Source organism: Syngnathus floridae, chromosome 12, assembly GCF_059516105.1.
Source record: "Syngnathus floridae isolate MCC-2025c chromosome 12, RoL_Sflo_1.0, whole genome shotgun sequence".
In the NCBI taxonomy this organism is placed as follows: Eukaryota; Metazoa; Chordata; class Actinopteri; order Syngnathiformes; family Syngnathidae; genus Syngnathus; species Syngnathus floridae.
The window spans coordinates 13,530,950-13,544,263 of NC_142424.1; the positions used below are offsets into that span (position 1 = coordinate 13,530,950).

Genomic DNA, 13,314 nt, shown 5'->3' on the forward strand with positions numbered 1-13,314 from the left:
GCAGAAGTGGGTTTTGCGGCGTTCTGGACTTTGAAGCGTCGACATTAAAGGCGCTCGGACTGCTACGTCCTGAAACGTCGCCGACCTCACCCGCTATTCCTCCTCCGGTTGGGAGCCGTCGGAAACGGTGTGCGAGGAGGCAGAAGAGGGGCAAGCGCGGAGGCGTCCGGGCCAGGCTGGCGGCCAACCCAGCGCGACCGGCGGTGCCCTCCATTCTTCTGGCGAATGTTCGATCGATGGACAACAAGATGGATTACGTTCGCCTGCTGAGGTCTACGAACCGGACGGTGCGGAACTGCTGTGTGCTCGTGTTCACCGAGACCTGGTTGAGTGACAACATTCCGGACTCTGCCGTGCATCTGGAGCGGCTAGCGTGCTATCGGGCGGACCGTGCCATTGTACGAGGGGGAAAGTCGCGAGGAGGTGGAATATGCGTCTACATCCGAGAAGAATGGTGCCGGGACTCTGTGGTGGTATGTAAGCACTGCCGCCGCTTGTGGAGTTTGTGATCATTAAGTGCCGTCCTTTTTATCTGCCGAGGGAATTTACCGCGATTCTGCTAGTCGCGGTATATATCCCGCCTTCCAACATCGAAGGAGACAGGATCGCGGCGCTTGGTGAACTGTACCAGGCTGTCAGTGAACAGCAAACAGCGCACCCTGACGGTTTCACCATCTTCGCTGGAGACTTCAATCATGCCAACCTGAAGTCTGTTTTCCCGAGGCTTCACCAGCATGTTCCTTTTCAGACACGTGGAGACAGCTTCCTGGACCTAGTCTACTCGGCGCAAAAGGGAGCTTTCAAAGCCACCCCCCTCCCCTATCTGGGGCTTTCTGATCATCTCACCATTTTGCTTTTGCCTGCATACAGACAATTGGTAAAGGCATCCAGGCCGGTTCGGAGGCAGGTTCGAGTGTGGCCTGAGGGTGCCTCCGATGCACTTCGTGACTGCTTCGACTCCACTGACTGGGACTTGTTTAAGCAGGCAGCCACCTACAACGATTGGACGGACATAGAGGAGTATACTGACTCTGTTACCTCTTACATCACGAAGTGCATCGATGATGTGACTTGCTCGAAATCCGTCGTCACTCGCGCGAACTGGAAGCCGTGGCTGACGGGGGCTGTCCTCAGACTGTTGGGGGCCAGGGACAAGGCTTTCAGAGCGGGGGATGAGGCTGGCTTGAGGACAGCGAGGGCCGACCTGTCCCGGGGCATCAAAGAAGCGAAGAAGGTGTTCTCGTGCAAGGTCTCCACCCACTTCAAGGACAGCAAGGACGCACGTAGCCTTTGGCAGGGCATTCAGACCATCACGGACTACAAGCCCGCGCCGAGGAGCTGTGAGGGCGACGTCCGTCTGCTGAACGATCTGAACCGCTTCTTTGCTCGCTTCGACGCCCAGAACAGCACTTGCCCGCTGAAGACCGCTCCCCCCCCACACGAGCAGCCCCTGCGCCTCTCTGCCGACGGTGTGAGGAGGGCGCTTGCCGCTATTGACACCCGTAAGGCGGCGGGCCCTGACAACATCCCGGGTCGAGCGCTGAAGGACTGCGCTGGGGAGCTGTCGGGTGTCTTCACGGAAATCTTTAACGTTTCCCTGCAGCAGGCCATCGTCCCCTCGTGTTTCAAGACTGCCACCATCGTTCCTGTGCCGAAGAAACCTGCACCGTCCTGCTTCAATGACTACCGCCCTGTGGCACTGATGCCTATCGTCATGAAGTGCTTTGAGCGGCTGGTCATGGAGCACATCAAGTCCGTTCTCCCCCCCACCATTGACCCTTTCCAGTTTGCGTACCGTGCCAAGCGGTCCTCTGAGGATGCCATCTGCTCTGCCCTCCACTCGGCCCTCACCCACCTGGAGAGAAAGGACTCATATGTGAGGTTGCTGTTTGTGGACTTCAGCTCTGCCTTCAACACCATTGTGCCGCAGCGACTCATCTGCAAACAACGAGCTGGGCCTCAGTACCTCCCTCTGCAACTGGCTACTGGACTTCCTCTGTCAGAGGCCTCAGGTGGTGCGTGTTGGCGACAAAATCTCCGCCAGCATCACGCTGAGCACGGGGGCCCCCCAGGGCTGCGTGCTCAGTCCATTGCTCTTCACCCTGCTGACGCATGACTGCACTGCGACCTACAGCGACAATCACATAGTGAAGTTTGCTAACGACACGACTCTGGTGGGTCTCATCACGAAGGGCGACGAGACTCGGTACAGGTCGGAAGTTGACCTTCTAACCACGTGGTGCAGGGACAACAACCTCCTGCTGAACGTCAATAAGACCAAGGAAATCATTGTTGACTTCCGGAAGGGTCACACAACACACCTGCCGCTGATCATCGACGGTGCTGTGGTGGAGAGGGTGAGCTGCACCAAGTTCCTGGGGGTGCACATCAGTGAGAACCTCTCCTGGTCCGCAAACACCTCGTCACTGGCGAAGAAAGCTCAGCGCCGCCTGTACTTCCTGCGGAAGCTCAGGCGTGCATGTGCTCCTCAGGCAGTCCTGTCTACATTCTACCGTGGCACCATTGAGAGCGTCCTCACCAGTTGCATCGCTGTCTGGGGTGGTAACTGCACTGAACAGAACTTGAAGGCCCTGCAGCGCATAGTGAATACGGCTGGTAAGATTATTGGTGCTTCGCTCCCCTCCCTGAAGGACATTTACACCTCCCATCTCGCCCGCAAGGCGACCTCGATTTCCAGAGATGTGAGTCACCCGGCTCACTCTTTGTTTGACCTTCTGCCCTCTGGGAAGAGGTACAGGAGCCTGCGCTCCCGCACCACCAGACTCTCCAACAGCTTCTTTCTCCAGGCTGTTAGGGCCCTGAACTCGCTACCCCCTTCTGCGTAGCGTGCGGCACTGTTGCGCTATTTTCGGGAATGTCTGCTGTACGCGCACTTGCTCCTTTTTTTTTTTTTTTTTTTTTTTCTTCTGCTCCTCTTATTTGTTTATTTATGGTTGTGTTATTTATTCATTATTTATTCAGCACGCTTTTGTTATACTTGTTTACTTGTTTGTCTGTTGTGAGCCATGTCTTGTCACCGTGGGATAGGGGGGAACGAAATTTCGGTTTCTTTGTGTGTCTTTGGCATGTGGAGAAATTTACAATAAAGCTGACTTTGACTTTGACTTTACCAATTTCAATTGACTATATATATATATAAAACGACGTGTGAACAACCCTGCTTACATAAAGCCTTTCTGAATGCATTATGTTTGCGTATGTTGGTGAATGGTGAAAGGAAATATGACAGGGCAAAGAGAGGCTGTTCATTTCTTGCTCTTAAATCAGCCACTGAGAGGCTGATCTTTGTGATGTATGGAAGTAGTCATAAGTAGAGATGTCCATGTAAATTTTGGTGCCAATCGATAGCTGTTTTTGGCCGTTTTAAGCGATAGTGTCTGTACAATAATTTCCGATGGGGAAATTGTGATCGCTTACTTCCGTGACATCATCAACCAAGACATGGGCAACAGTGTGTGCGGCCCTATTCCTCATTAAAAGTGGGCGTTTTTAAAGGCATTTGTTGTTTCATTATTTCTCCACAATGAATGAATAATGGACTTTGCATTTTCTTGATAAAAAGAAATAAACTGGGCAAGTTAGTCAAAACTGAACTATCTTCACTTTACCCTCCCTTTAATCCTGTTAACACAAATCATCTGATTCAAAACAATGTACAAAATTTTCATTAAGTACAGTCTGATTGTCATTTTCAAAAAAATCTAAAGAACCCACCTTGCCATCAAATTTTGAATATTCATTGAATGGGTTGTTGAGCTGCTGGGGACACTGCTCCAATCGAAGTGAAAGAGTAGATTTCACACATGTTGACCGCATTCTATCCTTAATGTCACGTTTTTCAAAAAAGGACCCCAAATCCTCCACTTAACAGAAAATAAAACAAAAACATTACACACATTACAAGAGGTAATGCACATGAATAAGGATGGCAATAAGTTCATGGTGTTAAAAAATATTTATAATTTATATAACACATTTTAACGTTCAATGATTTCACTGTTAATAACCTGGAGGTTAACAGTACTTTTAAAGTCACTCCAAATTATTGTGCACAGCATAAAAAATTAATGTCAATGCTGAAAGAAACCTGTTGAATTTCTGTCATAACATGGGAAACCTTTATTTGTTCGACAGTATGGAAATTTGCATTAACTCATATGCACATTGGATAACAGATAAAGAAAAAGTACGGAAAAACTCCAACTTCTAAAGCCACAAAAATCCAAGAGTGATGGCGCCAAAGAAGGATCTTGCGAAGCAGCAAGCAGAAATCAAAAATCGGCTGAAAGCGCTTGATGCTCTTCAAGAACTCAAAGTCAAAGTGAACTTATTTGTCACTCAAACTTTGCAACAGTACACAGAAGACTGAAATTGCGTTTCTCCAAACTCCAATGTGCAGTAAGAGGGTAAAATAAAACACAGCTAACTATAAATAGGACATAAAACATTATTGGACATAAAGAGCATTTAAATTACGTATCCATCATTAAAAGGACAACAATTCACAATGAGATATTGTTACCAGAGTACGGATGGTACAACAACACACGTGCAAACGGGCAATCAGTTGAGGTATTCCTTACTAGAGTGCAAGTAGTACTAGTAATGACAGCGCGGATGCAGTGGCAAAGTGCAGAGCAGCATAGAAGAAAAAATTGTAAGGTGAATGGAGTAGTTGCATTTGTGTGCATGTGTGTGTGTGTTTATGCATGGTTTCTGGACTGAGTTAAGCAGTCTGATGGCCCATGGAGAAAAGCTATTGTTCACCAGCTTATGCGGAATGACCGTGTTGAAGGCAGAGCTGAAGTAAATGAACAGCATCTGCACACAGCTGTTTTTGTTCTCCAGATGAGCCAGGCTGAGGTGAAGTGTTTGCTGCTGCTGCTGCTGCTTGCTGCTCCTGCTTGCTGCTGCTGCTGCTTGCTGCTTGCTGCTTGCTGCTTGCTGCTGCTTGCTGCTTGCTGCTGCTTGCTGCTTGCTGCCGCTTGCTGCTTGCTGCTGCTTGCTGCTGCTTGCTGCTGCTTGCTGCTTGCTGCTGCTTGCTGCTTGCTGCTGCTTGCTGCTGCTTGCTGCTGCTTGCTGCTGCTTGCTGCTGCTTGCTGCTTGCTGCTGCTTGCTGCTTGCTGCTGCTTGCTGCTGCTTGCTGCTTGCTGCTGCTTGCTGCTGCTTGCTGCTTGCTGCTGCTATGGCATGATCCGTGGGGCGCTTGGGGCGTTACGCAAACTGCAATGGGTCAAAGGTAGCAGGTAGGCTGGATTGTATGTGGTCTTTGACCAATCTTTCAAAGCACTTCATGATGAATAAAGTTCTATCATCATCATCATCATGGGAGTGAGAGCTATGGGCCAGTAGTCATTCAGAGTTGTTGCTGGAGATTTCTTGGGTAACAGTATGATGGTGGTGGCTTTGAAGCAATGAAGTATGATGGTTTGGCTCAAAGAGATCTTGAAGATATCTGTGATGACATTTGTGAGTCCACACAGTCTTCTAAGCACATGCCCAGGTACAAGTGCTGGCAAGTAAATTAGAATATCATCCAAAAGTTGAATATATTCAGTAAATGCATTCAAAAAGTGAAACTTGTACATTATATTTATGCATTGCACACAGACTGAGGTATTTCAAATGTTTATTCATTTTAGTTTTGATTATTATAACTGACAGTTAATGAAAACCTAAATTCAGTATCTCAGAAAATTTGAATATTTTGAAAAGGTTCACTATAGAAGGCAACCTGGTGCCACATTCGTCTGTTGATTACCTCAAAACCCCTGAAGATGCCTTCAAATGGACTCTCAGTCTTGTTCTGAAGGGTACACAATCATGAGGAAGACTTCTGACTTGACAGTTGTCCAAAAGACGACCATTGACATCTTGCACAAAAAGGTGATTGCTAAAGAGGCTAGCTGTTCGCAGAGCTCTGTGTCCAAGCACATTAATAGACAGGTGAAGGGACGGAAGAGACGTGGTAGAAAAAAGTGTACAAACTATAGGGTTAACCGCACTCTGGAGAGAATTGTGAAACAAAACGCATTTAAGATTATGGGAGAGATTCACAAAGAGTGGACTGCAGCTGGAGTCAGCGCTTCAAGAACCACCACAAAGAGACGCATGAAAGCCATGGGTTTCAGCTGTCGCATTCTTTGTATTAAGTCACTCTTGAACAACAGACAGCGTAAGAAGCGTCTCACCTGGGCGAAGGACAAAAAGGACTGGACTGCTGCTGAGTGGTCCAAAGTTATGTTCTCTGATTAGAATAAATGTTGCATTTCCTTTGGAAATCAAGGTCTCAGAGTCTGGAGGAAGAGCGGAGAAGCACAGAATCCACGTTGCATGAAGTCCAGTGTAAAGTTTCCACCGTCAGTAATGGTGTGGGATGCCACGTCATCTGCCGGTGTTGGCCCACTTTGTTTCCTGAGATTCAAGGTCAATGCAGCCGTCTACCAGGACGTTTTAGAGCACTCCATGCTTCCTGCTGCTGACCAACTTTATGGAGATGCAGATTTCACTTTCCAACAGGACTTGGCACCTGCACACAGTGCCAAAACCACCAGTACCTGGTTTAAGGACCACTGTATACCTGTCCTTGATTTGTCAGCAAACTCGCATGACCTTATTGTGAAGTGGAAGATGCAATACGGTAGACCCAACAATGCAGAAGAGCTGAAGGTGACTATCAGAGCAACCTGGGCTCTCATAACACCTGAGCAGTGCCACAGACTGATCGACTCCATGCCACGCCACATTAATGTAGTAATTGAGGCAAAAGGAGCCCCGACCAAGTATTGAGTGCTGTACATGCTCATACTTTTCATGTTCATGCTTGTCAGTTAGCCAACATTTTGGAAAAAAAAAAAAGTAATGTTCTAATTCTTTGAGATATCGTATTCTAATTTTTTGAGATACTGAATTCAGAGTTTTCATTAGTTGTCACTTATAAATATCAAAATTAAAAGAATTGAACATTTGAAATACATCAGTCTGTGTGCAATGCATGAATATAATGTACAAGTTACACTTTTTGAATGCAATTACTGAAATAATTCAGCTTTTTGATGATATTCTAATTAACTAGCCAGCCCCTGTATATTGTCCAGGCCTGCAGCTTTCCTTGGGTTGACCTTTCAAAGGCTCCTACGCACATCAGCTGGGTTCAATTTAAGTATTGTATTGTCCAAGCAGTGGGGGGCTTTTGTTGGAGTGGTGGTGGTGTTTTCTTCAAAACGACTGAAGAAGACATTGAGAGTTGAGAAAGTCTGCGTTATCCTCGCAGGGTTGAGGAGTGGGCCTGTAGTCTGTTACTGAGTGAATGCCTTGCTTTCTAAAGGTGTCTGGGGTCTTTTGTGCCAGTAAAATGAGATTGGATTTTCTGTCCATAGGCAAGCTTGGCTGTTCTCATACCCGGATTCAAGTTAGCCCTCGCTGATCTCCGGGCTTCCCTGTCGCCAGACTTAAAAGTAGAGTTCCGTGCTCTCAGGAGCTCACGTACCTCCCCTGTGAACCAGGGTTTGTCGTTTGCCCTCGTGGTGATGTGTGGGTGTAAAAGTATGACCAGTTATTGTGCAAAAGTGGGCTAAAATTGGTTGTTTAAAAATTCATAACTCTTTTTCTGGTCTTTTTAGACTATGGCTCCAATGGACGTTGTATGTCTCGTGCCTGCCAATTTTTGTAGGTATAAGTTTTATTTTTACACTCCAGATGGCACAACTAAGACATTTTTGTTGTCATCGTTTATGACAACGTTAAACTATCAAAATGTTCACCAACTTTGCAAAATGTAGTGAGTTTTCGGGCATGTTTAGGGTGTCAAAAAGGCAGTCCTTTACGGTGAAAACAAAAAGAAGTAGTTCCAACAAAAACAATAGTGACCTCACAGTGGTCTCTGCTCGGGCTCTAATAAACAATCTTGGTACGAGATGAACTTTTTAAAAAGATGGCACTTTTGACGTCTAAGTGCACAAACCTGTACAAACTAATTGTGGACGTCACACACTGGAACAGCTCTATAGAAATGACGACAAAATCTTTACACTTAGGATTGCCATTGCTGTTGTCGAAGATCTACCGTAATTTCCGGACTATAAGTCGCGTTTTTTTTCATAGTTTGGGTGGGGGGGGCGACTTATACTCAGGAGCGACTTACCGTAATTTCCGGACTATAAGTCGCGTTTTTTTTCATAGTTTGGGTGGGGGGGCGACTTTTACTCAGTAGCGACTTATATATGTTTTTTTTTCACAAATTTTTACTTGATCATTAAGACATCACTTAAAAGTATAGTTGACCACTTCCCATGTTATTTTTAGTATAGTTGATCACTTAACATGCTTTTATATCTTTATCTTGAACATATTCAAAACATAAAAATAGAGAAAACATCAAATAAAGCAATTAACACTTTAAAGCACCATATCCAAGTCCACTGTCTGTTTGCTCCTCTTATATTTATTATTATTATTTATTATTATTTGTTTATTTATCATTTATTCAACACTCTTATTTATTCATTGTTTATGCCTTCTTGGGTTTTTTGTGTTGCTTGTATGCATATGTGTACTATCTCACCGAGGGATAGTGGGAACGTAATTTCAATCTCTTTGTGTGTCTTGGTATATGAAAAAAAAAATCGACAATAAAGCAGACTTTGTCTTTGATAAAACAACCAAATAAACAAAACAAAAAACGACATCTGAATAAAATTATATTTTCAGACAAAACTGGATGAGGGCGCTTTAAATTTCACCGTTGGCCGTGACTCATCAACTGGGTGGGCTTAAGAAAAATGGAACCAAAAAGAAAGTCATATTTTGCAAGTTACAAACTTCAAGTTGTAAAATATGCAGCTGAAAACAGTAATCGAGCAGCAGAAAGAAAGTTTGGAGAACCGTGATGTACCAATGGATTACTATTTCAAGTGACGTCAGTGGCACCGCGCGGCGCGACCCACGTAAGGACTACCGGCATCATTAGCGGTGATCATTTCTAAGTGACACGGAGGACAAAGAGTTTAAAGGAATTAAGGATTTGGAGTGACATAGAAGTTTTGAAACTATTCTGGCTTTTACGCACGCCCGGTCTACTGAGTCGGGGGCCGGCGCTCGGCCAAGTGGCTGTCCGCGAACGGTGCATGGGGCTCAGACATGGCCATTACGCACGCCCGGTCCTCTGCCATGGAGCTCTCGTGTCTGGAAGTCCACGCCGCCACAAGCTTGGAAGTTTGTTTTGTGGAATAAAGAGCCGTTCACCAAACCCACGTCTATCCTTGTACTTTGTTAACGCTACAATATAGTTATATACTAGATTTGTGGAATAAAGACGAGGCTGACGTCAGGGTGCACGCGCGGCGATGTTGACAAAGGACGAGGAATTTGATCGATGGATTTAATGGATTTAAAGTGCACGGATGGTTTGATAATATTATTGCTTATATTATAGTTATTTGAAACATAGTTTATCTATCGTTATATGAGCCTGTGGAATATTTTGAAGTCCAAGCGCCCTCAGCCGCGCGCAGCCATTGTTGACAAAGAACGATTGATGGATTTAATGAATTGGAGTGACACCGATGGTTTTATAAACATGTTATTCATGTAATAGTTGTCCTTAATCACTCTATATGTTACATCAGGCCCGTTCTCAGCTCTTTGTTTGTGTTTGTCACGTTAGCATACCTATCGTTTGGCCTGTTGTTGCTATCGTTTAGCCTGTTGTTGCTCGTTCATGACTGTTTTTGGTGTGGGATTTTGTCAAATAAATTGCCCCCCAAAATGCGACTTATACTCCGGAGCGACTTATATATGTTTTTTTTCACTTTTTGGGGCATTTTATGGCTGGTGCGACTTATACTCCGGAGCGACTTATAGTCCGGAAAATACAGTAATAAAAAACCTGGGTCCACTCAAACCTGGTACCACTGCTCTATGCCAAGAAAAATGGCCCACTTGATCACTTAGTATTTTGCCATTAAAAAATATAATTCAGGAGGCAATAGATGACTTGATATGATGCCCAGAAGTAAGGTTATTATTGAAGTCATTATTTGTGTTGATGCTTACCGTATTTGCCGGTGTACAGGTCGACTCGGTGTATAAGTCGACCCCCTAAAATTCGACGGAAATTTACGATTTTATGATATATCCTTTGTATAAGTCGAGCTCAATTGTTGCATTATATTAAACTTCAAAATTCAATATGCGAAATTTATTGACGAAATGTGTTCAAATTCCGGGAGGCCGTGCGCATGCGGCTGTTTATAAGCACCGCGGAGGAGATCGCGGCCGGCGAGCTCGCGCACGCCGCCCGGCACCAACGGGAGGCCGGAAATAGCTCCAAGCCGAGCGGATCGGCACTTTATAAGCACCGCGGAGGAGATCGCGGCGCCTCATTGGACTTCCAGCGGCCGGCGAGCTCGCGCACCCGCCCGGCACATCCGGGAGGCCGTGCGCACGAGCCAAGTGGCCGAAAATAGCCCCCGCCGAGCGGATCGGCTGTTTATAAGCACCGCGGAGGTGCTCGCGGCGCCTCATTCGACTTCCAGCGGCCGGCGAGCTCGCGCACCCGCCCGGCACATCCGGGAGGCCGTGCGCACGAGCCAAGTGGCTGAAAATAGCCCCCGCCGAGCGGATCGGCTGTTTATAAGCACCGCGGAGGTGCTCGCGGCGCCTCATTCGACTTCCAGCGGCCGGCGAGCTCGCGCACCCTCCCGGCACGTCCGGGAGGCCGTGCGCACGAGCCAAGTGGCCGAAAATAGCCCCCGCCGAGCGGATCGGCTGTTTATAAGCACCGCGGAGGTGGCCGCGGCGCCTCATTCGACTTCCAGCGGGCCGCGCACTCGCGCACGCCGCCCGGTTCAAATTTTCTAAGTGCAACGCACAATGAGATGCATGAGAAACGGCCTTGGTTACCATCACATTTGAAGCGATGAATACGAAGTTAAATTTTATGACTCGGTGTATAAGTCGAGGTCGATTTTTTTCGGTCGGTTTTGGATCGAAAAAGGTCGACCAATACACCGGCAAATACGGTAATTGTTTTGCACATCGGCGAAAGATACTTTGAATGTGTTCAAATATGTCTCCTTTGAAAACGGCAACAGACGTTTCCCTTTTGAATCTGGAGCTGACCAACCTCTTGACGGGCCATTATTGCAAGCCGCACCATTTTGAAGGAGGAAGGGCGTCCACTGCCGAAGCACAGGAAAGGTACGCCACAGCAAATTAACACATTTGATTTGACAGGTCGGTTTGAACCACGACCCATCTGCATTGGATGGCGTACTCTCTAGACCCACTATCTTAATGGGTGTGGCTTGCCAGGCGTTTAATGTACAATGGGTACGTATCCTGTTGTCCGCTTGAATGCTATTTTTTAATATTCCCTGTATCCACTGCTGAAACTATGCAAATGTCCTTGTTTTTGGACTAAGAAAGATGATTTTATACTTTACAACATCACTTATTTTCAATTGTAAATAATTAATGGACAAAATAGTTATTAACAGTAATTGATTTAAATAAAGCACCATCAGACAGACTTTCAAACTATATTAACAAAATCAGTGACAGAGTTAAATGGTTCTATCAAAAATATTGAGGAACACTACCTGATTGAGAGGAAGATCTTTCTTTCCACTGAATATTTTTACATTTGATTTGGTTTTGACGCTCCTTCCTCAGTCTTTCAAGTCTTTGGGCTGAAAAAAGGAGCACAGATGTGAAATTTTAGTCAAACTCAAGATGACAAAAGAAGAAAAAGCATGATGAATGAAACTAAATGCAAGCATAACTGAACTGCGCTTCAAACATGAACTTTAAAGAGGAAATCAAGTCGAGCATTTTCATTTCAGTAAGATGCCTTGCAAGTGTTAGCCTCCTTTAAGTTTAACTTTTCCCTCCATATTTCAGGTTTCAAACATACAGATAAACTGTATATTTTGTGAAGATTTAACACTATGTGCTATACAAATGTAAAGTAAGCCATTCTCGACCTTTATTGTAAAATATCAGAAAACAAAGTGGGCCAACACCGGCAGATGACGTGGCATCCCACACCATTACTGACGGTGGAAACTTTACACTGACGCTCCTTTTGAACAAGGGGTCCTATGTTCAAATGTAACTTCACCTATAAATAAGTTTTGATTTTAAATGTGTTTGATTTCAATTACCGTATTTTCCGCACCATAAAGCGCACTTAACAGCCTTTAATTTTCTCAAAAAACGAAGGTGCGCCTTTTAATAAGGTGTGCCTTTTGTGCGGACCAAACTCTGAAATAGGTAAAGTTGTTTTGTGTGGTTTTCGTAATATGCAGGTGAAATATGAAGAACGGATGAAACAATCAGAGGACATTATGTTTTACGTAGATCAGGGCAAAAAAACAATCAGACGACTAGACATAACGTACCTACGCTGCCATTGGTAAATAAATACTATCGTTTGTGCTAATCTATTAAGTTGTTTTATGTGGCTTCTGCCACACAGAGACATAATAAACAGGCGTAATATGTAGACAAGATGAACCAATCAAAAGACATTACGTTTTACGTAGATTGGGGTGGCAAACCAATCAGAGGACTTCACGTAACACGTAGCGGGCGTACCTCCGCCGCCATTGATAAATAAATAGTATCGTTTGTGCACAGAAAACAGCATTAGGATCTTCTAAAATGGGTTAAAAAGGTTGTTTGGCAGGTTTGTAATAACCTGCAAATGCTTACAGTTTCACAAATGACTGTTTTTTGTTCACACTGATAGACATCAAGGAACTTTTATGGTTGTTGGCATCTACAACATTACATTACACTCCGCCTCTCCATAACCAAGCCACCTCGTCTCATCTCATTCCGTAACATCAAGGACATAAATACTGACACTCTCTCCTCCATCATTGCCTCTTTACCATACCTGGAGTCTTCCTCTCCTGATGAACTGGTTCTCCACTACAACAACTCACTTACCAACATTCTCAACTCCCTCGCTCCAGTCAGAACCCGGTCTGTTTCTTTCACCTATTCTGCCCCCTGGTTCACACCTGCTCTCCACTTCATTAAGTCGAAAGGACGTCAACTTGAACACCTCCATAAAAAAAAATGGTCTCTGTTCACCTGGACATGTACAAAAAACACATTTTACAGTACAAGGACTCTATTGCTTCAGCCAAATCCACTTACTTTTCCAGTCTAATTTCATCTAACCGTGGGAACCCTAAGGCTGTTTTTTCAGTCCTCAACAAAATTCATCAACCCCAAGTTCTCCTACCCCCCACCTCACTCCTTTTGTTTTTAACTTAAAAAAAT

At 45.3% G+C, this 13,314-nt stretch overlaps 1 protein-coding gene across 3 annotated transcripts in view; it reads right to left on the bottom strand.

Moving 5' to 3' along the window:
- mapkap1 (MAPK associated protein 1) overlaps positions 1-13,314 on the bottom strand; it is a 102,075-nt gene that overhangs the window by 47,234 nt on the left and 41,527 nt on the right. For all 3 annotated transcript variants that reach the window (XR_015861702.1, XM_088392033.1, XM_088392034.1), the window contains exons 3-4: positions 11,622-11,711; positions 3,736-3,884 (exon numbers count right to left, since the gene is read on the bottom strand). Coding sequence is in view for 2 of the 3 variants with exons in the window: in XM_088392033.1 (XP_088248159.1) it covers positions 3,736-3,884; positions 11,622-11,711 (239 nt within the window). In the remaining variant the exon portion in view is untranslated. The remainder of the gene's footprint in view (positions 1-3,735; positions 3,885-11,621; positions 11,712-13,314) is intronic.